Genomic DNA, 27,756 nt, shown 5'->3' with positions numbered 1-27,756 from the left:
TGTAAGAAGAAATGTTTATTCAAAAGCACTTAGATGATAAATGCTTAAAATAACAATACAAGACACAGAATATATATATATGATCAATGTTGAAATTATTTTCATTCTAAAATGTCATAAATCATATCTATTTAAAAAAGACTTAAAACTTCATGATTGCATACATTCCCAAATTATGAATATTCATCAGATGACAATTTCACATGCTATAAATATTCATCAGATTAATCATGTATCCCGACAAAACATTCCTCAGAATACAAATTACTACTGCTGACTGCCAGAACAGGACTCAGCAGCTCCGTACACGTTGCATCCCCTCCCATGTAGAACCATCTATAGTGAATACTCATAAGGGTTAACATTTGTGCCACAAGAAGATTATATGATTACCCATGATTATTTTAATTTAGAAGTCATTACTTAGCATTAAAGCCCTGCCTTAACTTATACAGATGTCAATGGTTTGATAGCTGCCAGATTAATTACATGATATATGCACAATAATCCCACTTATGAATATTCATGCATAGTCATCCACTCATTTAAATAAGTACACATGTTTCAATATTTCTAAACAATGATTTATCTTGAATAGCTGTAAAAGTATAATAACCTTATTTTAAGAAGACTCCCTCAATAGAGAAAACATTCAATGACAGCGAATCTGATGTCAATTTCACTCATGATGGTTTAAATGGTTCGGACACATTGCTGTATAGATGACCAGTAATCAAACAATGATCAACGGAGCATACACCCTGTAACAAGTTGCAGTTTATTAAACAAATGTTGTCTTCATCTTCCAATCTATGAACATTTCTGTCATGAATGTGATCTTAACTTCATGAATAGTCTAGAACTAGTCCTTCAGGATTACTGTTAATTTGATCAACTCATCGTCATTCTGCCATGGATGTTGGATGTAAGGAAAGTCAAACCAATGAGTGAAGGACGGACAGCCCAATTCAGGAGGATGATAATGTCAACAAGGACACACAGTGATAACAGAACACATCTATTACACATAGCAAGTAGTAATTGTAACAAGTTTAAATGCAACACAAAAAATATACAAAATCAACTGTTCATGTATCCGAAAGCTGCAGTTTTATTGGGAGTCTGTGAGGGAAGGAAAGGTTACATGTTAAAATAATTGTTACATCACATATTGGGAGTCTGTGAGGGAAGGAAAGGTTACTGGTTAAAATAATTGTTACATCACATGTTGGGAGTCTGTGAGGGAAGGAAAGGTTACTGGTTAAAATACTTGTTACATGTTGTATCACTTGTATAAGTGACTTTAATTGGCCGGGTGTTTGCAGGGGCTCGGGTTTATTGATAGGGGTCAGCTATATTAGTTTGGGATCAGTTCTAAGCAACAAATTTGAGATTTTTCTTATAAACAGCAGCTGCACTTTGCATATATGCCCTATGGATTAACATAATAAAAACAAATCAACATTATGACACTTGAATTGAAAATGTAGGAAAATTCCCAAATGCTACTGTATCTGACAAAAGGAACATTGGATTGGTTTTACAGCAAATAAATCAAAACAGATGTACACTATTATTTTATACCTACGTTGTGTTTCTGTCAACAACGTGTGATATTCATGTTAAATATGTTTAGGAAGTTCGTATAAAGGATCAAACATAACAAGCTTTGCTGTGGCTTGTCTGTCTGAATCCTGAAACACTTACAATATTTGTCTAAAACACACCATAGATGATTGGTTGAAATCTCGGATGCAAACTGAAATGTGTATCTGTTTTCACTCAAATTGGTCCACACATATCTAGTACAATACTGCAAATTGCTGAGACATTTTTTCCAACATACAATACACAGTGTTTTTTTGAACAGGTATCACCAGAGAAAAAAAATCACCATCAGTACATGTGTCTTAATACTTCTATTAAAAAGATAAAATGTATTTTTTATATAAAATTGAAAAAATGGTTATATAAAGCTATTTGTCATTCTTTCCCCCAGAACCAATAAAATAACTTGTCAGTGATAGTACATCATATGGAGAGCCCTCTGTGGGATACCAAACAGCTCTGAAGGAAATCTCACCAACTACTGATGACAACTGAAATTGTCTCAAAAATTAAAACTACAATCTACGTAATCTGTAATTCAATAGAAGATTGGATATGTACATCACAATATTATCAGTACCATAATCAGCCAACTTGTTCCTGTTTATTTATCAAATGTCTTATGGTATTTTTTTTTTACAAATTCATGATACACAATCCTAACAATGAAGACAGTAGACCTTTTGAGACAAACAACCTGTACTAAGTCCTAACCTGGCCAATGATTAACTCCTGTACTAAGTCCTAACCTGGCCAATGATTAACTCCTGTACTAAGTCCTAACCTGGCCAATGATTAACTAACAGGTTCCTTGGGGTGCGTGACTAAGTACAAGTTGTTCAGATTATGTTTTCTAACTATTTTCAATTGCACAATAAAATTTCAGTTTCTATCTCCTAAATTGTCATGGTTTTACTTAGCCTAGCAATATTATTCAGGAAACTGAACTGCACAACATCTTTCGAACACAACTAATCTTCCATTTAAAGTTACATTCATGTTATAATAAAATTTTGCAATAATGTAAAGTTTAACTAAAATCATATTTCTACAAGCTAACACAAAATCAACGTGCCACTCATTATTCACAAGCATCAGCAGCTAAGATATTAATTACAATATGGTTTTCTGCAGATAAAGCATTAAAAAAAAATCTGAATTTGAATAAAGTAACTGATTCGAAAAGTCAATAATCACATCAGAGGGAATGGTTTTATCTTTCACCCTTGAAGCATAACCAATGGGCAATAGTAAGTTATGCAGTATAGAAATTACACACTAAAATGTGTAAATAACAAATAATATCTGCAAGAACCATCCTTACATTCTTAAATGGGTAATATTCACAATCAGTCTAGAAGCCTCTAAAATACATTTAAAATACACAACTTTATCTTCACAATAAATGCAAACAAAAATTAAAATCAAGGATGAAATATATATTGCTGCTTATGTTCCTACAGTCTGAAGTGTCCTCTTCTCCAACCAAAATACCATTTTCATTTCTCCGGTGACCTTAGATTCCTATTATATGTCAGGTTCACCTAGTCACTAAGGATATACACAATTTACACATTGTACCTGTGTTTGTTAAATTGCTTCGTCTGTTACACCAATTCTACATCACAGGGGTATCATCAATGCATCCCATTTACCTTTCAAACATGTCATTAATTAAGTCTAGATCTAGGTTTACCTTTCATTTTCAATGTTTGATAGATTAATGATTCTGTATATTAAACATATATTCACTTACCAGCATATCCATCAATTAAATGTTTTTTAGCAACAGGTAAAAATATGGCTTTCAGTCGCAACAGATACATCAACTAACACTGTTCTTTACATGGCAACTAGAATAAAGGCTGAACAAATATGGTCTAAAACATTACAAATACCGTCTAAAACATTACAAATACTCAATATTGAATCAAGTTTGACTTCACTGCAGAAATCAAATATAAATCTTCAAGCAATATATTAAAAAGCAAAATAAAATTCTATGGGGTTTTCAATGTCAACCAATCAGATTGTAGGTAACAAATTATTTAAAAGATAAAAATTTAACCAATCAGATTGTAAGTAACAAAACAGTACAATGGTTAATATTTTGAGTAACGATATTGTATGATGCCATTAACACTGATGTAAAATGTTTACCAGTTATATTTAACAAACAAGACTGGTGTAAAGTTCAACAGGTTTTACTTAGTAATGATTTATATGCTACACATAAAATGATAATAGTACACTAACAATACAATTGGTCAAAGGTAAACTACAATTGGCCAATCAGATTGCAAGACATATTTATGAAATGAACCAATTCTGCAGTGATTGTGACACAACTATGTTTAAGAAGATGCATTGTCTCAGGCCAAAGTTCAAGGGGTCACTGTAACAGAATGTAACATGATGGAGTTGTCTGCCCTTGAATCCTGCGTCCTTGTTGGGTTGATTTCATGGAGGAATGAGTGAGTGTAGACTGAAACTATCATGGATGTAGGGTCGAACATCATCCTTCTGTAAAATTGTTAACATTAAATACTATTTAAGTGTCGAATTCAGTCAACTTGAAATTTTGAAACAGTGCTAACATGCAAAGCTTGGAACATAGTAAAAAAGAACTGACAGTTTAACTGTTAACATCAGGTAATTACCACTGCTTGAATGAATCTTACAATAGAGGTGAGAAAAATCAGCTTTGTTTGGTCTATAATACTATTATCTTTAGATCAACATTTAGATTTCACCAGGACAAAGTATCCTTCTGAAATGAATCTTGGCCACACAATCAATGCAAGTTTCAAGTCCAGACATTATAATGCTGACAATAAGTTCCGACAATTGCAATTAGTATCGAGCAACGATGTGCAATGATATATGCTCGCAGCATAGAACATATAAAATCCAACCACTAGTGAAGGTGATGTCACCGTGCGATGGACATGTGCAATGATATATGCTCGCAGCATAGAACATATAAAATCCAACCACTAGTGAAGGTGATGTCACCGTGCGATGGACATGGGCAATGATATATGCTCGCAGCATAGAACATATAAAATCCAACCACTAGTGAAGGTGATGTCACCGTGTGATGGACATGGGCAATGATATATACTCGCAGCATAGAACATATAAAATCCAACCACTAGTGAAGGTGATGTCACCGTGTGATGGACATGGGCAATGATATATACTCGCAGCATAGAACATATAAAATCCAACCACTAGTGAAGGTGATGTCACCGTGTGATGGACATGGGCAATGATATATACTCGCAGCATAGAACATATAAAATCCAACCACTAGTGAAGGTGATGTCACCGTGTGATGGACATGGGCAATGATATATACTCGCAGCATAGAACATATAAAATCCAACCACTAGTGAAGGTGATGTCACCGTGTGATGGACATGGGCAATGATATATACTCGCAGCATAGAACATATAAAATCCAACCACTAGTGAAGGTGATGTCACCGTGTGATGGACATGGGCAATGATATATACTCGCAGCATAGAACATATAAAATCCAACCACTAGTGAAGGTGATGTCACCGTGTGATGGACATGGGCAATGATATATACTCGCAGCATAGAACATATAAAATCCAACCACTAGTGAAGGTGATGTCACCGTGTGATGGACATGGGCAATGATATATACTCGCAGCATAGAACATATAAAATCCAACCACTAGTGAAGGTGATGTCACCGTGTGATGGACATGGGCAATGATATATACTCGCAGCATAGAACATATAAAATCCAACCACTAGTGAAGGTGATGTCACCGTGTGATGGACATGGGCAATGATATATACTCGCAGCATAGAACATATAAAATCCAACCACTAGTGAAGGTGATGTCACCGTGTGATGGACATGGGCAATGATATATACTCGCAGCATAGAACATATAAAATCCAACCACTAGTGAAGGTGATGTCACCGTGTGATGGACATGGGCAATGATATATACTCGCAGCATAGAACATATAAAATCCAACCACTAGTGAAGGTGATGTCACCGTGTGATGGACATGGGCAATGATATATACTCGCAGCATAGAACATATAAAATCCAACCACTAGTGAAGGTGATGTCACCGTGTGATGGACATGGGCAATGATATATACTCGCAGCATAGAACATATAAAATCCAACCACTAGTGAAGGTGATGTCACCGTGTGATGGACATGGGCAATGATATATACTCGCAGCATAGAACATATAAAATCCAACCACTAGTGAAGGTGATGTCACCGTGTGATGGACATGGGCAATGATATATACTCGCAGCATAGAACATATAAAATCCAACCACTAGTGAAGGTGATGTCACCGTGTGATGGACATGGGCAATGATATATACTCGCAGCATAGAACATATAAAATCCAACCACTAGTGAAGGTGATGTCACCGTGTGATGGACATGGGCAATGATATATACTCGCAGCATAGAACATATAAAATCCAACCACTAGTGAAGGTGATGTCACCGTGTGATGGACATGGGCAATGATATATACTCGCAGCATAGAACATATAAAATCCAACCACTAGTGAAGGTGATGTCACCGTGTGATGGACATGGGCAATGATATATACTCGCAGCATAGAACATATAAAATCCAACCACTAGTGAAGGTGATGTCACCGTGTGATGGACATGGGCAATGATATATACTCGCAGCATAGAACATATAAAATCCAACCACTAGTGAAGGTGATGTCACCGTGTGATGGACATGGGCAATGATATATACTCGCAGCATAGAACATATAAAATCCAACCACTAGTGAAGGTGATGTCACCGTGTGATGGACATGGGCAATGATATATACTCGCAGCATAGAACATATAAAATCCAACCACTAGTGAAGGTGATGTCACCGTGTGATGGACATGGGCAATGATATATACTCGCAGCATAGAACATATAAAATCCAACCACTAGTGAAGGTGATGTCACCGTGTGATGGACATGGGCAATGATATATACTCGCAGCATAGAACATATAAAATCCAACCACTAGTGAAGGTGATGTCACCGTGTGATGGACATGGGCAATGATATATACTCGCAGCATAGAACATATAAAATCCAACCACTAGTGAAGGTGATGTCACCGTGTGATGGACATGGGCAATGATATATACTCGCAGCATAGAACATATAAAATCCAACCACTAGTGAAGGTGATGTCACCGTGTGATGGACATGGGCAATGATATATACTCGCAGCATAGAACATATAAAATCCAACCACTAGTGAAGGTGATGTCACCGTGTGATGGACATGGGCAATGATATATACTCGCAGCATAGAACATATAAAATCCAACCACTAGTGAAGGTGATGTCACCGTGTGATGGACATGGGCAATGATATATACTCGCAGCATAGAACATATAAAATCCAACCACTAGTGAAGGTGATGTCACCGTGTGATGGACATGGGCAATGATATATACTCGCAGCATAGAACATATAAAATCCAACCACTAGTGAAGGTGATGTCACCGTGTGATGGACATGGGCAATGATATATACTCGCAGCATAGAACATATAAAATCCAACCACTAGTGAAGGTGATGTCACCGTGTGATGGACATGGGCAATGATATATACTCGCAGCATAGAACATATAAAATCCAACCACTAGTGAAGGTGATGTCACCGTGTGATGGACATGGGCAATGATATATACTCGCAGCATAGAACATATAAAATCCAACCACTAGTGAAGGTGATGTCACCGTGTGATGGACATGGGCAATGATATATACTCGCAGCATAGAACATATAAAATCCAACCACTAGTGAAGGTGATGTCACCGTGTGATGGACATGGGCAATGATATATACTCGCAGCATAGAACATATAAAATCCAACCACTAGTGAAGGTGATGTCACCGTGTGATGGACATGGGCAATGATATATACTCGCAGCATAGAACATATAAAATCCAACCACTAGTGAAGGTGATGTCACCGTGTGATGGACATGGGCAATGATATATACTCGCAGCATAGAACATATAAAATCCAACCACTAGTGAAGGTGATGTCACCGTGTGATGGACATGGGCAATGATATATACTCGCAGCATAGAACATATAAAATCCAACCACTAGTGAAGGTGATGTCACCGTGTGATGGACATGGGCAATGATATATACTCGCAGCATAGAACATATAAAATCCAACCACTAGTGAAGGTGATGTCACCGTGTGATGGACATGGGCAATGATATATACTCGCAGCATAGAACATATAAAATCCAACCACTAGTGAAGGTGATGTCACCGTGTGATGGACATGGGCAATGATATATACTCGCAGCATAGAACATATAAAATCCAACCACTAGTGAAGGTGATGTCACCGTGTGATGGACATGGGCAATGATATATACTCGCAGCATAGAACATATAAAATCCAACCACTAGTGAAGGTGATGTCACCGTGTGATGGACATGGGCAATGATATATACTCGCAGCATAGAACATATAAAATCCAACCACTAGTGAAGGTGATGTCACCGTGTGATGGACATGGGCAATGATATATACTCGCAGCATAGAACATATAAAATCCAACCACTAGTGAAGGTGATGTCACCGTGTGATGGACATGGGCAATGATATATACTCGCAGCATAGAACATATAAAATCCAACCACTAGTGAAGGTGATGTCACCGTGTGATGGACATGGGCAATGATATATACTCGCAGCATAGAACATATAAAATCCAACCACTAGTGAAGGTGATGTCACCGTGTGATGGACATGGGCAATGATATATACTCGCAGCATAGAACATATAAAATCCAACCACTAGTGAAGGTGATGTCACCGTGTGATGGACATGGGCAATGATATATACTCGCAGCATAGAACATATAAAATCCAACCACTAGTGAAGGTGATGTCACCGTGTGATGGACATGGGCAATGATATATACTCGCAGCATAGAACATATAAAATCCAACCACTAGTGAAGGTGATGTCACCGTGTGATGGACATGGGCAATGATATATACTCGCAGCATAGAACATATAAAATCCAACCACTAGTGAAGGTGATGTCACCGTGTGATGGACATGGGCAATGATATATACTCGCAGCATAGAACATATAAAATCCAACCACTAGTGAAGGTGATGTCACCGTGTGATGGACATGGGCAATGATATATACTCGCAGCATAGAACATATAAAATCCAACCACTAGTGAAGGTGATGTCACCGTGTGATGGACATGGGCAATGATATATACTCGCAGCATAGAACATATAAAATCCAACCACTAGTGAAGGTGATGTCACCGTGTGATGGACATGGGCAATGATATATACTCGCAGCATAGAACATATAAAATCCAACCACTAGTGAAGGTGATGTCACCGTGTGATGGACATGGGCAATGATATATACTCGCAGCATAGAACATATAAAATCCAACCACTAGTGAAGGTGATGTCACCGTGTGATGGACATGGGCAATGATATATACTCGCAGCATAGAACATATAAAATCCAACCACTAGTGAAGGTGATGTCACCGTGTGATGGACATGGGCAATGATATATACTCGCAGCATAGAACATATAAAATCCAACCACTAGTGAAGGTGATGTCACCGTGTGATGGACATGGGCAATGATATATACTCGCAGCATAGAACATATAAAATCCAACCACTAGTGAAGGTGATGTCACCGTGTGATGGACATGGGCAATGATATATACTCCCAGGATTGAACATATAAAATCCAACCACTAGTGAAGGTGATGTCACTGTGTGATGGACATGGGCAATGATATATGCTCGCAGCATAGAACATAAAAAATCCAACCACTAGTGAAGACGATGTCACCGTGCGATGGACATGGGCAATGATATATACTCGCAGCATATAACATATAAAATCCAACCACTAGTGAAGGTGATGTCACCATGCGATGGACATGAGCAATGATATATACTCCCAGCATAGAACATATAAAATCCCTAGTGAAGGTGATGTCACCGTGTGATGGACATGGGCAATGATATATACTCGCAGCATAGAACATAAAAAATCCAACCACTAGTGAAGACGATGTCACCGTGCGATGGACATTGGCAATGATATATACTCGCAGCATATAACATATAAAATCCAACCACTAGTGAAGGTGATGTCACGATGCGATGGACATGAGCAATGATATATACTCCCAGCATAGAACATATAAAATCCCTAGTGAAGGTGATGTCACCGTGTGATGGACATGGGCAATGATATATGCTCCCAGCATAGAACATATAAAATGCAATGCAGTAAGCTTTATGTTAAGGAACATGCTGTGTTTGATTTGACCTAAGGTACCAGGGAGTTGAGACGAGGGCTGACTTACATCTACAAGGCTCTCCAGAAACGGCACTAGGTTGATGAGTTCTCGGTCTCTTTTATCCATGAACCAGCTCACTATAGGTATTCCGTTGTCTAGCTGTAGCAGAGAACATCAACAATTAACACCAGCAATGATTCGCGTAGTTGTAGACGAACTGAACATTAATCAATCTACAACGTTTTATATTACAACTTGTAATGATGATTTCCAAATTGGCAAAATCTTGTAATGCTGACAACAACTTATGTTTGGGGAGATATCAAATGGATAGGAGAATACACATGCCAGGTGCACTGTGGTTTACAGGGTCAACTAAAACTGTCACCAGAATGGCATACTTATAGCCCCCATTGCACTAAAAACTGTAGGAATAGTTCTTTAAGAACATTTTTTTAATAAACAAGACAAAGTAATGCATGACAATCCATCATCCCCCTAGTAATGCTTTATTTATTTACCTGGCTGTACACTTATCTCAGGATATAGGTCACAGTGACATACTTTATTTATTTACCAGGCGGTACACTTATCTCAGGATATAGGTCACAGTGACATACTTTCTTTATTTACCAGTACACTTATCTCAGGATATAGGTCACAGTGACACACTTTATTTATTTACCAGGCTGTACACTTATCCCAGGATATAGGTCACAGGGACATACTTTCTTTATTTACCAGGCTGTACAATTATCTCAGGATATAGGTCACAGTGACATACTTTCTTTATTTACCAGACTGTACACTTATCTCAGGATATAGGTCACAGTGACATACTTCTTGAACTCCAAACTCCGCTAGCCAAGACATACTTGCATACCAAATCTGGTCACTCCATGTGAAATACTATAGATGATATGTCCCTTACAAACTTGTTCAAATGTTGAAGTAACCATAGGCCACAGTGATTTACTTTCTGTACTGGACACTCCACAATCCCAAGAAAATAATAGTATAGATGATATGCCTCCAACAAACTTTTTCAAAACTTTCATAAAAAGGGGCACAACTCCCATAACAATGTCTGGATCAAAACTCAAGGTGCTCACTTCTGCAGGTGTTGATAACATCAGCAATGTTTTATAAAATTCGGCTAAAAACTGTAGGAGAAAATATCCAGACAAAAGTGTGTCTACAGACGAACAGACAACCCAATTCTCGCCCCTTTCCATCTTTGTTGCAGGGGGTTTAACCATACAAACAAACATAGGAAAAGCCACATTTTATTTTGATCATGCTACTAGTATTTTGGCAGGTATGGTGTGCACAGTAGTCTTTTATATCATGTAGAATGACAAATATAGTTCGTTCCATTTTGCCATCCTGCTTACAAGATTAACGTACCTGGTAACCGAAGGCTTGAGGAGAGTTGTCAATGATGATGGTTTTGGTCAGGTCACGCCCCAGGATTGTTAGATCTTTGATGTAGTTTCCATTTACACATAGGCAGTGTTCCCGGAACAAACGGTGTCTGTAAAGGATGACACTACAGCTGTAGCAGGCTATTGTTACACACAAAGTATCAGGCCTGTTAGGTTATCACTAACATTCAGAAGGAATAACTACATATCATTATCCTTTGCACTGGTTTCTCTGATCAAGTGAAGTGCAAATGATTTTCAACAGATACAGTGTTTGAATTTGATGTCTCCTCAATCTGGAGTTTGATAATGCTTTAACCCTTTCACCCCAACGTAACTTTCGAGACTCTACTCTGCAATGATATCGATGAGTCCATTGTAGTCTGCAGTGGTGAAAGGGTTAACTACCGCAAAGATACTTTTAGAGATCAATTCCTTAGAGATGACATATTACTGTACAATCTTTCTGATAAAATAAGCAAACTGGAGGAATAAATAAGAGTACACGCAGAGAAGTGAACCTAGCAGTGATCTCGCAGACTTTTTATGTTACTACAATTTCACCTTATGCAGCTATTTCCCCAGGAATGTGCATTATCATTGATTTCTCCATTGTATGTAGAGCAATGTATGGTAATAATTGAATACACAAATCAATGGTTTCGTGTTACTACATGTACCATGTAAAATGTTGCGTGTCCCACATTGCTACCTTGTCATGGATTGTCTTATTGCTATCGCTGTGGCCCTCCTGTATGATTTTTTTTTTTACTGGGATTTTTTTTTGTATTAACTGATCTAGTCATGTTCCTTTATTGTGTAAAAATTGATAACCACTTAACACTTCCTGTAGTATAAGCTTACTTAATATAGCGTTTATCAGGATCCAGTAAATTCATCAGTTTGTCTGCGTAGACTTTCTTGGAGGCAGTGAACAAAATGACCTCATAAAGCTGCGAAACTCGCTCAAGGAATTCGCGAAAGTGGGGCCGAGTACGCACAAACACCTGAAACAAATGACACATGTAGAACAGGGACATAGAACAGGATTTAATGAAATAAAACTGATATGTAGCTTCCAATTATTTCAATAAGCAAGCTCAAAATTATTATAGCTATTTCAGTATGGGGCAAGGCCCTGCCCTTCCAAATTCTTTTTTAACACTTTTGTAATTGATGGCAATTCTGGTGCTTTGGGTTTTTATATACCTTGTTTTAAAACATCTTTGTAATAAAAAAAAATAACAGATGTAACAGTGGTCACTGATGTTCCCCGATGTTATCAACAAAATTTGTGGGAGGATGTATTTTTTCATAAATATTAAAGTTAAATAAGCTAAGTGGAAACCACACACAAACTACCGTAATTCCTATTATATCGCTCCCCTCATTTATTATTATTTTTTGCACATATCAGTTTTACCTGGTAGGTGACATCTTGGAACAGGACGGGAAATGTGAATGCAGCATCCTCAAGCTCAGTCAGGCTACAGTGGACCAGGGTCTCATCCTGAAAACCAAATCTCTTGTTCGAGATTATCCTTATCATAGACAAGAGTTCAGTTTGTCTACTGATTGTTTTAACAACATTTGAGATAAAGGGTAAAATTATCATTAAAGTCATCTATGCAAGTTACTGATATTAAAGAAACATTTATGAATCATTAGTGTCTTTTCTTAAGTTCATGGAAGGGGATGTTTTAAGATATACACCATAATTTTATATACAAGAGGCCCAAGGGCCTTAGCGGTCACCTGAGTTATATCATAGATNTACCCGATCTCAAGACACACTTCACGTAAAAACTAAACGTAGGGTTTCACACTATATACACAGAGATGTACAAGTCCCATTTTCAATACGCAAATCTTGTCTTTCGCATAAAAAATCCCAAAATGATAGCTGGATTGGACACATCAACATGTTGTGAACAAAGGACCACCAGGACTAATTTTAGTACCTCACATTCCATTATCTGTAGAGGTAGTACAAACCTAGAGTAAATAGTACCAGCGAGAGATCACTGACAAACTATTGTAAAAGCATAATATTTAGTGAACTCATTCCCTATGCACTGGTCTACTGGTTTTAATTCTGAACGTAATAAATTACCAGGTCAAGGACCAGAGAGAACTCGGGGGAACTCCTGGTCTTTAGAGGTAAGGCAGGCATGCGGACACGCAGCTCATCTGTGAGAGGTGGTAGGTTCTTTATAAACAGGTATCTACAATAAATACGTCTCTTTATGATCACACAATGGACTGATCTACAACATCACTAATCTGACATGCTAACCAGACAACAAATGCTCACTATGACACTCATATGTTTAATACACATTTTAAACTAATCTGGTGAAATTTTATATTTCTATATTTGTTAATAAGTGATACTTAAAAACACAAAAGTTTGAGGCCAAATCTTTCTTTGAATTATTTCACTTTCTTCCCTAGGTCTAGCCGATCATTGCTCTAACTGTTGATCATTGTTATGATTTTATCATATTTGATTTCCTAATCGTAAATTTACGGATAGTTAAAGATAATGAGTTGAAACTGTGATCTATAAAGGACTCAATTTGTATCAACTTACGGATCGAATGGTTCCACCTCCCAGTCTCCCTCCTCAAACGACTCCTCTGTTGTATTCTGTTCCTCCTCACCCGGATAAACCACTATCTCCCCTTCTGAACCCTCCACCTTCCTGTAATTAAGCAATGGATTGACAATACTTACACATGTTAAAGGTATGCCCAAGGCAAGTTTATGTATCTAGATTTCTGAGAATCTGTTACAGCCACTTTCAGTGATTACAAACCATTTTGTATAAGAATTATATTTTTAGTAACAGCGACCTTGACTTTTGACTAATGATACTAATCAGTGCAAACACAACTATGAAGTTTCAAGAAAATCTCTCCAGACATACGGCCACTAGATTGATGACAATGAGTGTGACAGTGAACTTGACCTTTGACTTACAACTCCCACCACGACAAACACTACCAGGAAGATTCATAACAATCTGTCAATACTGCTGCTAGAGTGTTGATTAAGGGATATGATGATAAAGTCTCACTCTGTTTTTGACCACTGACAGATAATGTCTATATTCAAAGTTGTTGAAGGTAAGACAATGGCAAACAAACCTGCAGAGTTTCAACAAAATGTAGCTGTTGGAGTGATGACAAAAATAGTGTGATACAGTGGAACCCTCTTATTATGATACATCGGTTATTATGATATTTTTCCCATGTACCGATTTTTTCCTCCTTTAACTCATTCACCCCTGAACACACATTTGAACTCTTTCGATTCAAAGGTTGGAATAGTTCATTACGAAATTTCAGGGGTGAATGAGTTAACTAAGCAAACAAAATTCATTTATTATGATGTGGTCAAAGGTAGGACCCCGCTTATTATGGTATTTTTTTCTGCCGCGAATGGATTTTATAAGGTAAAAACTCAGGTAAGTTGTCTGTGTGAAACACCTGGACAATTACGCAACAGGTCCGGCTAACTGTACATCGCCCGAGGTAATCATCTGTCCACTCAAGGTACATTTTTCACACCTCGCTTAACCCCAGTCAGCGGAAAACAATAGATCGACCATCGCTTGCTGGTCATACATTTTAAACAAAACATTTGGTGAAGTTAAATGCTGTAGGACTGTATATCAAATTAAAATAATTAGGCCAATTCCGATAAGAAAACGAGAATGCCTTTCACAAATATTCATGGTAACCTTGACAGGTCATGTGAGAAAATCATGCCGATTTCAATGAAAATATTACTTCAGAAAGAAGACCTGAGTTTTTAATCATTTAAGCAATAGTTTCTTAATTGCATTAGAAGTTTATTTCACCATGTTTCCGTTGAAATAGTGCCGGAAATCGATCAAAATTTTACGTTATTGTCGTAAAAAATTTACGACGGCTGCTTTATTTACAATTTACACCATTTTCGTTAAATACAATATTTGATTATTGTTAAAAAGGGATATATTGTGTTTTTAATTGTTATTGTTTCTTTGCAAGTTGATTTCACCGAACGACTTGCGAGGCATGTGATTGTCATGTGATCATAATTGACATAGCGCGGCAAAAAATGTTTACGCTTACGGGACAAATTGTTACACAACTTCTCGTTGCAAAATAGGTAAATCATGACTATTTATATCACTTCTTTCATACTACTGACTGTAACATTACGATATTGTAAGCTACAAGTGTAGGATGTAGTATAAAGATAGTTCTAAGGAATATTCTCGAAGTTATTTGAAAGTGAAAGTAGAATTTACATACTGATCATTACGACGGCAAAACGACAACTTCTCAAATTTTTCCAACACGCTGATATGAATAACAATGAACAAATTATTTCAATTATTAATTTATGTTTTTCCAAATTTCCACATCAATCTATGTCTGATTGATATAGGGCATCTCACTTCCGATTCCGACAATATAAAAACGATTGAAAACAAATAGCTTGATCGGTTATTATGATATATCGGTTATTATGATATTTTTCTCAGGCAAATAGGTATATCGTAATAAGCGGGTTCCACTGTATTGAAATTCTATTATTAAAGGGCCTGACACACCTAGCCGATTTGGGTCGCCCGAGCTATACCGGAGCACAAATTTGGCGATTTTCTGGGATCGGTATTAGTACAGCAGCGTAATGGTACACGTCGCTAAGAATGATATTACATAAACAGGACATCGTCGAAAAAATTAGCAACGGCAGGTGACGGTAGATTTTTCGAACACGCTTACAAGTTTTCGCCGTAACGCTGCCAGAGGGAGCAACAGGACTACAACGGAAGTACATCGGCAGTACTCTCCTGTTGCCTCAATGTGTACCTTACTGGTACCAATGTGATACCAGAGTACTACTGAATACCATTGAAGTGGTACTGATGCGTCGCCGATGTACTACCGTAACATTGGCAGCACAACGGTATCACTCCGCTATAGCTCCGGTCAACGATGGCATATTGTTAGAACAACGGCGGTAACACTGAGGTGACAGAAAAGTCATATTAGTTGGCACATCGGCTCTTACATAGGTAGAACAACAGGAACGCCAGTACTTATCGGTATTTTTAAAGTGCTTTGACGCCGGAACCCTGCTGATTTTCTCGTCGTTATTTTTTGCTGCGGTTTAGTCCCGGCGAGGTACAACAGTAGTGTGTGACAGGCCCTTAAGTGGCCTTGACCTTTGAAAGATGATGAAGCCTGTATTTAAACCTATCCAAGTTGTGTCCAAAACTATAGTGGGTGCACATGATTGGAAACTAATGGATTTCTATTATCTTCATTCTTACCTGTAGACTAGGTTATTATTATCTTCAGTGACTACTCTCTCGTCGTTGTCAAGATAACCAACATTGTTGGTGTTGTTGTCAAGGCAGCCATTGTTGTTGTCTAGGCAACTGACATTGTCAAGGCAAGCCAAATTATTGTTGTAGGCAGGTTCCTTGTTTTCTTTTGCTAAAAAGAAATAACTTGATCAATTACAGATGTTTGTTTACCTACCGGTAATACACTTAACACTGTCCAAACTTGAAATTAAAAAGGTTTTTTGTCTTATTATAATAAAAGAACTATAAAGTCACTTTTCTTTGAGGAACACACCAGGTCTAGGCCTACTGCTTACCCAATGCGATGTACGGTTTCTTCTGCAAATTGATAATTGAACCGTTCTCATGGAAATGATTGGAATTAGTATTGTTTTCACACAGGAGGTTATAACTAGTTGGAAATCTTAAAGGTAGGCATTAGCATTCGTTGTATGTTTGCTTCTTTCAGGGCCGTTATTGGGGGAGGGGCAGGGATTGTGCATTATATATTTTAATTGGTCGTATTTTACTTCTATTTCCACTTATTTTAGATAAATGCTATCTTTGATGGGTTCCATTTCAATTTTATTCAACTGATCCGATACAAAAGGTCGGTAAAAATTGTGAAAGTGTTATATATATGTATATTATAAAAAGAAAAATTCTCAACGAGTCTTTAGTACTTTCATCTCTTCTAGGAGATTCTTCAGACTGTTGAATACAAATGAGTCAGTTGGTAAATATGTATATATATATATAGTATAGTATAGAAGTGTCACCTTGCGCACATACGTGTTTTGAACAAATGATAACCGGTTTGACAAGTAATGCGCTTTTTATACCCAGCGAGACCCATGCATACTCGTTACCAAGTGAAGGACAAACTAAAATGTTGGCACTTCCTTAGAAACAATCATCGGAAGAGAAAGGTTTTAAACTTGCACTGTCAGCTTTAATCAAGACTACTGCATATTATAAACTTATGAAACATTTTTTTCCCACTCAAAATGCAGTTGAAAAAAGTTGTTTTCACACAATAATTTGGTATAAAAGCCTGCTGAATTTTTGTGTGAAAACAACTAACAAAATAATATACAAGATTTACCTCCTCTTTATCAGTATTAGTATCGCATTTTGACTAACACAAACTCATAAAAACTACTTTTAAAGTGTGTTTTTCAAATTACTACAAAACAATACCTCATTGTTCAAATTAAGGTGTTTTTCACAGAACACAAGAAGTATCTTTTAGGTTTTGACCCGAGATATAACGGACATCAATAAATCCATTGTTAAGTCTACTAACCTGAAGACGAATAATCAGAATCGTCACTTTCTTCTACTCCAAAGTCAAGCGACTTGGCAATGAGATCCAAATCATCAGTCTCAGGTCCTGGAAAACAGTATCATTATTTCTTCAAGTTTAGTAACTATAAGAGATTTTTCTTTGTCAACAAAAACGTGTCTCCCCTTATCAGCCAATATGTATATTTGCTGGTTTTGGGTTAGATCGGATGCACAAAAATATATTAAGGGTTGCGGGTTCGAGTCATGTAACAGCATTGTACTTATCTTTGAATACGATTCTTTACCTCCACTTGTTCCAGTCTACTCAGCTGTAAATGAGTATGTGGCTGGGCAGTGCTGGAATCGTTGAATGCTAAATGTGAGTGCCTAAAGGGCAGCACCAGCTGTATGCTCCCCAGTGAGTCGAGAAAGATATTGGCCCAATAACAAGGGATAATAATTTGTGAACCGTTTTGAGACGACCTACGTTGTGATAAAGCTGTATATAAGAAGCGAGAGTTATTATTATTTGATCCACCTTTCTACTGCAGATGTTTATATTTGTCTCCACATGTGAACCTACCTCCGAAAAATTGTGGAACTGTTCATCCATTTAATCCATTAATTATACATACTCTTCCCACAAACAGCCACATAACTCAAAAGTTCAGTTGGTAGCTAACCTCACCGAGTTAGTGAATTGGTAACATACCTCGCACAGTTTGTGGTAGTTTCTTTATAGCACGTTGGTAGTTTATTACCTTGCCCAGTTAGTGGTCAGTTGGTAACTCTATTACCTTGTCTAGTTAGTGGTCAGTTGGTAACTTTATTACCCTGTCTAGTTAGTGGTCAGTTAGTAACTTTATTAACCTGTCTAGTTAGTGGTCAGTTGGTAACTTATTACCTTGTCCAGTTAGTAACTAATCACCTTGTCTAAAGTAAGTGGTCAGTTGTTAACTTTATTACCCAGTCTAGTTAGTGGTCAGTTGGTAATTTTATTACCCTGTCTAGTTAGTGGTCCGTTGGTAATTTCATTACCCTGGCTAGTTAGTGGTCAGTTGGTAACTTTATTACCCTGTCTAGTTAGTGGTCAGTTGGTGACTTATTACCCAGTCTAGTTAGTGGTCAGTTGGTAACTTTATTACCCTGTCTAGTTAGTGGTCAGTTAGTAACTTTATTAACCTGTCTAGTTAGTGGTCAGTTGGTAACTTATTACCCAGTCTAGTTAGTGGTCAGTTGGTAATTTCATTACCCTGTCTAGTTAGTGGTCAGTTAGTAACTTTATTACCCTGTCTAGTTAGTGGTCAGTTAGTAACTTTATTACCCTGTCTAGTTAGTGGTCAGTTAGTAACTTTATTACCCTGTCTAGTTAGTGGTCAGTTGGTAACTTTATTATCCAGTCTAGTTAGTGGTCAGTTGGTAACTTTATTACCTTGTCTAGTTAGTGGTCAGTTGGTGACTTATTACCCTGTCTAGTTAGTGGTCAGTTGGTAATTTTATTACCCTGTCTAGTTAGTGGTCAGTTAGTAACTTTATTACCCTGTCTAGTTAGTGGTCAGTTGGTGACTTATTATCCAGTCTAGTTAGTGGTCAGTTGGTAACTTTATTACCCTGTCTAGTTAGTGGTCAGTTGGTAACTTACCTTGCCCATTAAACTGATAAGTCGGGGAAAATATTGTCCCGTGGTTAGTAGTACGTGGAGGACTTGTTGGATCGTTATTTTCAGTCACTTGATTCAATGGTTTCTTTTGACCTCCTGCTAAAACAAAGATTCACAAAACTGTTCAAGAAACTAATTTCTGTTGAAATGGTACCTAGAGTCAATTCTCTACAACATATCCCAATCTGTTCATGATTTCCCCTTTGCACAATTGTGACAGGTGACTGGAACCCTATTGAAAAAGGACCCTGATGGAATACAAATGTGTTATTTTTCCCATGTTGGTTCACTTATTTGACACATCTAGATCTAGATCGATTCATTTCAGAGAACAAGTTGTAACAAACTAGCATCCATTTTCCTATCATTCTGGGTTGATTTTACTCCTTCATAACCAAAAAGCAGTGTTTTTTCTATCTAAACTTTACAACAACCTGTTCCTACTCGAATATTTTTTTCAAATTGGGAAGATGTTTTTGATATTTTGTATTTGAGGGAGTAGGATGTGGTGGCTGTTCCCACACTTTTCAGACACAAGATGAGAGGTAATGTTAGAGATGTATATACAGTTCATCACACTTTATCGCTGACATACCCATTTTCTTTGCCTTGACTGGGTACGGTGTGGAGGAGATGAGAACCTCTACATCTCCACCGAGGGTCTGGGCGTCGTCTTCGTCAGCCAGCACTTCCTCTTCCTTTGGAGGGACTCCAGTAGTTCCATCTTTCCGGCCAAATATTCCTGAGGCTTTTTTCCTTTTCATGGGGGTTCCATCCTGGACCTTAATTATAACCAGGAATTTAGAACCAATGACTTATTCCCAAACAACTGACTGGTATCAACGATTTCAAATCTTTAAAAAACAAAAGTTCATCTAGATGTTAAAAAGGTTGCCTCCAATTATTTTGGTCAACATGTCATGTCTTGAAGATAAAAAAATATCTTGCACTTTGAAATTCTTAAAGTATATTTATTTTACAATATTTACCAGCCTTCTTGCATTTTACTTTGAAATTGATTTAAGCTGTCTGAAGACACTGTACATAATTAATACAGTTCTTTTTTTATAACAGAATGTGCTGTTACCTCTGCTGAACCCCCTGTGACGAGTGTGCGCTTAAGCTTGCGACCAGTGGGTTGTGATACAACTGATGAACCACGCTCTCCTGTCTTCGGTTTTCGGAGACGAGTCACGTTCCCTTGTTTGTGGCGTAGCTGCATTCTGGTATAGCTACATTCCAAAGAAAGACCTGAAAGATAACAAAAACATTCCTTACTTACTAACTTGTTTATTAGCTCTGCCTCACAATAAATATTCTGTTCACGCTCAATATCCTCACATAGAAATTATAAATACTTTATTTGATAATGCATTTTTGGATAAAATATCATGATCAACTGTTTTCCGGGTTAAAGTGTCAATCTTAGCCTACATACATATATCTAATTGAATTATACACAAAATGTTATATCTGGTTGAGGATGCTCCTCTAAGAGGTTATTGCCTCTCTCTGCTACAAAAACGAAATTTGCCATAACATTACATATTTTTTAAACTAGCGTGATGCAAATATTGCTACATCAGAGAAGTGCTGGAATTTTAAGCATAATCTAGTTCTAATGGAAGCATGCCTATAAGTGTACGCTTGACAACACTTCAAAGCTTCATTTTGAATGGGTTAGTCATTGCAATTCTGCCAATGAATTGCTGCTATTATCTGGTAAGATTTTGAAACAAAAAATACTGTACATCAATTGCAATGGTGCAGTTATATAAATAGCCTATTGTATATATGTTACAAAGGTGGAACAAAACAACCAATTGTTCGGTGTAGTTATATAAATGGCATATTGTATATGTTACAAAGGTGGAACAAAACAACCAATTGTTCTGCCAATGCAGAAATAGGACATTTTCACTGAATCATGGATGTACAGATTAAATTATAACTCCTTAATTACGATATATATCATATATAAAGAATAAAAACATAAATCTTTCAGATCGTCTGCTAGCTAGGCCTTTCTGCCTTCTTGGGCTTCTTCAGGCGCTTTCATATATATATATATATATATAGATATCCAATTAAAAGTGTGTGTTCAGTTCGAAGACCAATTTTGGTCGGTTTCGGCATGTATAGCATGACTGGGGTTAATATTGTATCAGAAGTTTACTGTACAGCATGACTAGGGTTAATATTGCATCAGAAGTTTACTGTATAGCATGACTGGGGTTAATATTGCATCAGAAGTTTACTGTATAGCATGACTGGGGTTAATATTGTATTAGAAGTTTACTGTACAGCTTGACTGGGGTTAATATTGTATTAGAAGTTTACTGTACAGCTTGACTGGGGTTAATATTGTATTAGAAGTTTACTGTACAGCATGACTGGGGTTAATATTGCATCAGAAGTTTACTGTACAACATGACTGGGGTTAATATTGATCAGAAGTTTACTGTAAAGCATGACTGGGGTTAATATTGTATCAGAAGTTTACTGTACAGCATGACTGGGATTAATATTGCATCAGAAGTTTACTGTACAGCATGGCTGGGGTTAATATTGTATCAGAAGTTTACTGTACAGCATGACTAGGGTTAATATTGCATCAGAAGTTTACTGTACAACATGACTGGGGTTAATATTGCATCAGAAGTTTACTGTACAACATGACTGGGGTTAATATTGTATCAGAAGTTTACTGTGTAGCATGACTGGGGTTAATATTGTATCAGAAGTTTACTGTACAGCATGACTGGGGTTAATATTGTATCAGAAGTTTACTGTATAGCATGACTGGGGTTAATATTGTATTAGAAGTTTACTGTACAGCATGACTGGGGTAAATATTGCATCAGAAGTTTACTGTACAGCATGACTGGGGTTAATATTGTATCAGAAGTTTACTGTACANGGCATAGGAATTTGGCTAAACTTTTTTTGATAACGGTTACCTATTTAATAATACTTTTCACATAAACTCACATAACAACACATTATGTATCTTTTATTAATGTTTGACATAAATAAATTTGTTGACCGTCAGTTGTCTTAGAGCTCCGTGTATAATAAATAAGGGAAATAATCCAAGATGGCGATCTCCCAGAATCGTCGATCTTTTCCTGAAANATTGACTGAAAAGTCTTGGTCATTCAATTGAAAGCTGCTCCCATTTTCTGGAGGTTTAAGCTGAAGGTGTTTTAACTTAGACTGTAAGACATGGTGAACACATGTACATGTATATTGCTTTCTAAGTTTCTAGTCTACATACCTGGACTTCCAAATAACAGTAAACATTCAACAGAATTAAAATCCAATATTAAGAGGGAATTGGAGAAGCTGGCTATTAGTTTCAAGTTTTAACTAGACTTCAGCTGTTCACATCAGCGTAATGGAATGTTGATCATATATGTAGAGTTCATTTGACAGTCCGACTTAGGGTGTGTAACATACTACTGTAGGATTGGTCAATTTTCTCACGTTCAACAGGCAGATGTGAAATTTCCCATGTCGTTGTCTACACAACACTGAATGATCCAAACAGAGATTAAATCTCTCCACTGATTAAACTTCTAGCAGAAGCACTGACTGACAAGTTACCTGATCATTTCTTAAGCTCAACTTTTTTAATCCTGAAACAGATTTTGTTCATTTCTTTCCTGATTGAGTTAAATTTAATTTCAAATGACTCATCCAACTATATAAAATATATATATTTATATCATTACTTCTGATGCCAAATACTATATCTAGCTATGGATATTTACAGTTAAAAACTAGTAACAGAACCACATAGATTCTTACATATGTAACATTCCTGACAAACCTACAAATGGTCTTTCTTGTACAGGTTTAATATGTGGCCTAATATAAAATAATTTTTGTCATAACCCGACTGTCCCAGAAAAAAGACCCTACTCAAAACATTTTATTGAACTTGGAAATTTTATTTTACTGTACAGTACAGCTGTATAACCCCGATATACTGCCACTGTCCGTTCATAGACATTTTGGCGCTACAACGAGTTGTCCCTGATAAATGACAGGTGGATGAATGCTTGTTTGTTTTGGGGCACATATATATCCAACACTTACCAATGAAAACTCAAATATACATGTATATATGCAGTTTTCAATATACACACTGTTTTTGAAAGAATAATTAGTTCGGAAATATTGATTTAGATCTGGTATTACGATCAGTGTGTCATATGCAAGATATACACTTTACGAGTACCGCGGCGAAAGTGGCAGTTTTACGTGCCCGTATTTACAGATTTACAAGTAATGTCTGCATGGGGTGCCAATATTCACATTTCTCTACTGCAAATGCCATCATTTCTGTACGTCAGACTCTGTAGTCAAGTGCAATTGTTTGACTAAGTAAAGAACCGTCTCAATATCCTGTTTCGCTGCTGCACAACCAAGGCGGATATCGTTTAGAGTTCGTCTCGTCTGGATTTTTTCACATCAAGAATATCATTGTCCGATAATACCTGAGTGGGTTGCGTCACAGTCACGTGGCAAAAAAAAATTACATGATGAGCACAGCGGAGTTGTCCTGTCGGTATCATCAAATCAATTTAGATTTGTTGGTCCAATTACCATCCACAGTCCGACGTTTCATTGTAAAATGAATTGAATATCTTCACAACTTGTTTCCTTTTTTTGAGAAGCCATGTGGACAGCCATATGATGTGAATGAATGAATAAATAACTGACGGAGGTAATATGGTCAATTGTATTCAGATGTAAATTAATACATTGATTATAATTTAAGTTCTGAATTTCCATTGTCCAGTAACTAGAACAGTTGTACTACAGGTAGTTGCCAGGGTGTACAACAAATTGATCATGATCACCCTTGGTATACTTTACAGGAACCTTTGTTTTTGTTTTTTTAGCACATGGTGTTGCTTACTGGTTGTATGCACAGGGACCTGAGAATTGGTTACAGCTATTTATATTTGGATCTAAACTAAGGTGTTCAGAGTAATCTTAGTTTAGATTAATTTTCAGTATATATATACGAGAAGACAAGAAAGCTTTCTGTGTCGAAAAATCGACCCCAATTAACTTTCTTGCAAAAAAACACATTTCTAAGTGATGTTTGAAAAAATGTTTGGTACCATTGGAAAGATGGATGGACTTAATTAACAACAAATTCTCAGGTCCCTGTGGTTGTGTGACGTAGCTTTGGTGCATCCATTAATGCACTCATTGAATGATGATGTACTTATTTTGGAAAAAATACAAATGATGACATCAACTTTATTGAGAAACAGCATCTAAGAAAGAATATGTGGTTAAAAATATGCGCTTTTATTTTTTAATGTTAACAAACAGTCAAACAAAACAACGGCCAAATATTGGGTCTTTCTATCCCAAAATAGTTGCTGTATACCTCAGATTCCATGGCCTGTCCTCTATATAAGTTGTTCATGCAACTCGAGAATCAATTCTTGAAATTCAGCAAAATTTACCCAAACCCAAAATCCACGGGGTGCACTAAATAAATGAAAAATTGTCAAATGTCTGAGGTGTGTTGTAATTTGTTGCATGATCGGCCTAATAAATATGCCTACACCGACTTGGACAGACACCTCGTTGCATAAATTGGGTTTTTTCATGTTGAGCTATTGGAATCGATGCACAATGTCGCCTACAGCCGAGTTGGTTGTTGTCCGTCGTGTTATGAATGGAGAAAGTAGGTCAGCCACTCACACTCTGACGTCACTATGCGAGGAAGAGTTCATCGATTTTTTCGCGTAAATTCTGAATCATCTTTGAAAATAGATCGCCGATTTCCAGGACAATTTTGGGAACTTCAACATTGGTATGCAGAAAATATATGGTAAGATCCCAAATTCATTGTGAATAAATATTGCAACACAAAACCTGATTAACAGCCGTGAAGATCAAGGTCAGGAATTTTCTTGCATGAAGTTTGTACATAGCGGGCAAGACATCCCGACATGGCTGTCTGCCAACAGTTAGACCAAACCGACACCTCAAATATCATCTCGATTTAAAAGTTTAAACTTATTTGGCGCATTATGATTAGTATAAATGAAGCACAAACTACAATACTGTATATACTGGAAAACAGGACATATCGAAATATCAACAAACTTACCCCAAATAAACTGTTTACTCCGACTCCATTTCGCGCGTAGGCTTGAAGACCCGGATGTACGTATTTGTACGCATGCGTGGTACTACAACTAAACAACATTGTAAACATAGACACACACAAAACCACGTGGGCCTATATCAGGCCACAAACGTAAAAATCATATTTCGAAAACTATATTGACACGTATGTCATATGTACAAAGTGTGTTATTATATTTGAAAACTGCATTCTGTCCAAACGGGGCTCTGTCTAACCCACAGAGCCTCTCTGTTTCGGACCAGTTAAAGAAACCGATGTTGCGAGGTACTTGAAGATGATTGGTCCCAGGAAGGCTACTGGGGTAGACAACATTTCACCAAAAATATTGCACCTTACTAAGGTGAATTTTTAAATCCAATCACTTCTCTGATCAATAGGTCTCTTGCAGAGGGATGCTTCCCTGATCAATTAAAATTGGCCAGGGTATCACCAGTCTATAAGAAAAGGGTTCCCTCTGCAAGGGAAACTATAGACCAGTAAGTATTTTACCTGCCATGCCCAAACTGTTTGAGAGAGCCATATCAAAACAGTTGAATGGTTTCTTCCAGACAGTTTTCCATCCAGCTCCCTCTACTTTTCGAGGGGAGGACAGTTGTCAATCAGCTTTATTATTTATAACAGAGGAATGCCGGCGTGCCTTGGATAGAAATGCCTTGGAGCCATACTTATGGACCTATCCAAGCTTAAGGCATTCGTCTGCCTGCCGCACTGTATCATCCTCGAGAAGCTGAGAGCGTATGGTCTCTTTGAACACGCCTTACAACTAATAAACAGTTATCTATCACACAGAAAGCAGTGTGTGAAAACAGGTAACTGTTCTAGTACATATGAATACATTGTAAAGGGTGTACCCCAAGGCTCTATCCTGGGGCCCCTACTTTTTAATGTGTTCATAAATGATATTTTTTACACCATTAATGATGCAACATTACTAAATTATGCAGACGACAGTACTTTATCATATGCAGATTCTTGTTATCAGAAAATGATAGAAGTTTTAGAAAGGGAAAGTTTAAATTCAATAAATTGGTTTGATGTAAATCAGATGCAAGCAAACCCAGAAAAAATTCAGGCCCTAGCTATTGGCAAACAAACTTTTGAACAAAAACCCATTTTTTTTTCATTGGCGACACTAGTATTCCGTGTGAGGAATCAGTAAAACTACTTGTAGTCGAAATTGACTTCCTCCTAATTTTTTCTCAACATATAACAAATATCTGCAACAAGGCATCAAGACAGATAAATGTATTTTTAAAGGACGGAAGGCAATTTATAACTCTTTTATACTTTCAAATTTTAACTTCTGTCCCTTAGTGTGGCATTTCTGTAATAAAGGTAGCACTGACAAAATTGAAAAAGTAAACTATAGGGCCCTGACATTTATTTACCAGGATTTTCACTCAAGTTATGAGGTCCTTTTAAGAAAGTCTCAGACAAACATGCTACATGTGGAGAGACTAAGGAAAATAGCCATTGCAACTTTTAAGTTTGTCTATGGAATATGTCCATATTATCTAAAAGAAACAATACAAACTAATAAAAATGAACATTATTCTGGTACCTACGGTACCTCGCGGCGAAACTATGGCCGAGGCAAGAAATGCTGTGGATGTTGCCAGTTTCAAGACATGTATGGGAAGCTGGAACGGCCAAACCTGTAGATGTGCTATGTGTAAATCCCTTACGTCTTAACTATGTGAATATTTTTAAATGTTTTGCATGCCCGTTTTAAGTTACATCTGTGATTATGAAGCTAGCTGCTGCTCCTGCTTTTGTGCTTTATTATGATTAGCTTGTGTACTGTAGTATGCTTTATATGTATCTTAAAAAAAAAAAGTTTTTGTTTTGTTTTGATATATTATCAGCCTGTGATATGTTT

The 27,756-nt window shown here is 37.0% G+C and overlaps 1 protein-coding gene across 2 annotated transcripts; it reads right to left on the bottom strand.

Annotated features, from left to right (window-relative positions):
• LOC110455615 (CTD small phosphatase-like protein 2) lies at window positions 1-25,926 on the bottom strand. 2 transcript variants are annotated; one of them, XM_021505825.1, is made up of 13 exons: window positions 25,839-25,926; window positions 20,784-20,947; window positions 20,292-20,478; window positions 19,679-19,795; window positions 18,056-18,142; window positions 16,735-16,900; window positions 13,996-14,106; window positions 13,516-13,627; window positions 12,826-12,912; window positions 12,267-12,409; window positions 11,386-11,512; window positions 10,045-10,137; window positions 1-4,131 (listed from the first exon to the last, which is right to left on the bottom strand). In XM_021505825.1, exons 2-13 carry the CDS (start codon window positions 20,916-20,918, stop codon window positions 4,069-4,071), a joined length of 1,428 nt encoding a protein of 475 aa, XP_021361500.1. In that variant the 5' UTR covers window positions 20,919-20,947; window positions 25,839-25,926; the 3' UTR covers window positions 1-4,068. The 2 variants fall into 2 exon arrangements, with proteins under 2 accessions (XP_021361500.1, XP_021361501.1); XM_021505826.1 differs by having other exon boundaries at window positions 19,679-19,792.
• Between the last annotated feature and the right edge of the window lie 1,830 nt (window positions 25,927-27,756).

This window comes from Mizuhopecten yessoensis, unplaced genomic scaffold (assembly GCF_002113885.1).
Source record: "Mizuhopecten yessoensis strain PY_sf001 unplaced genomic scaffold, ASM211388v2 scaffold8333, whole genome shotgun sequence".
Taxonomy (NCBI): Eukaryota; Metazoa; Mollusca; class Bivalvia; order Pectinida; family Pectinidae; genus Mizuhopecten; species Mizuhopecten yessoensis.
The sequence above is the reverse complement of the archived record's forward strand: the minus strand, read 5'-3'. Positions and strand labels throughout refer to the sequence as shown.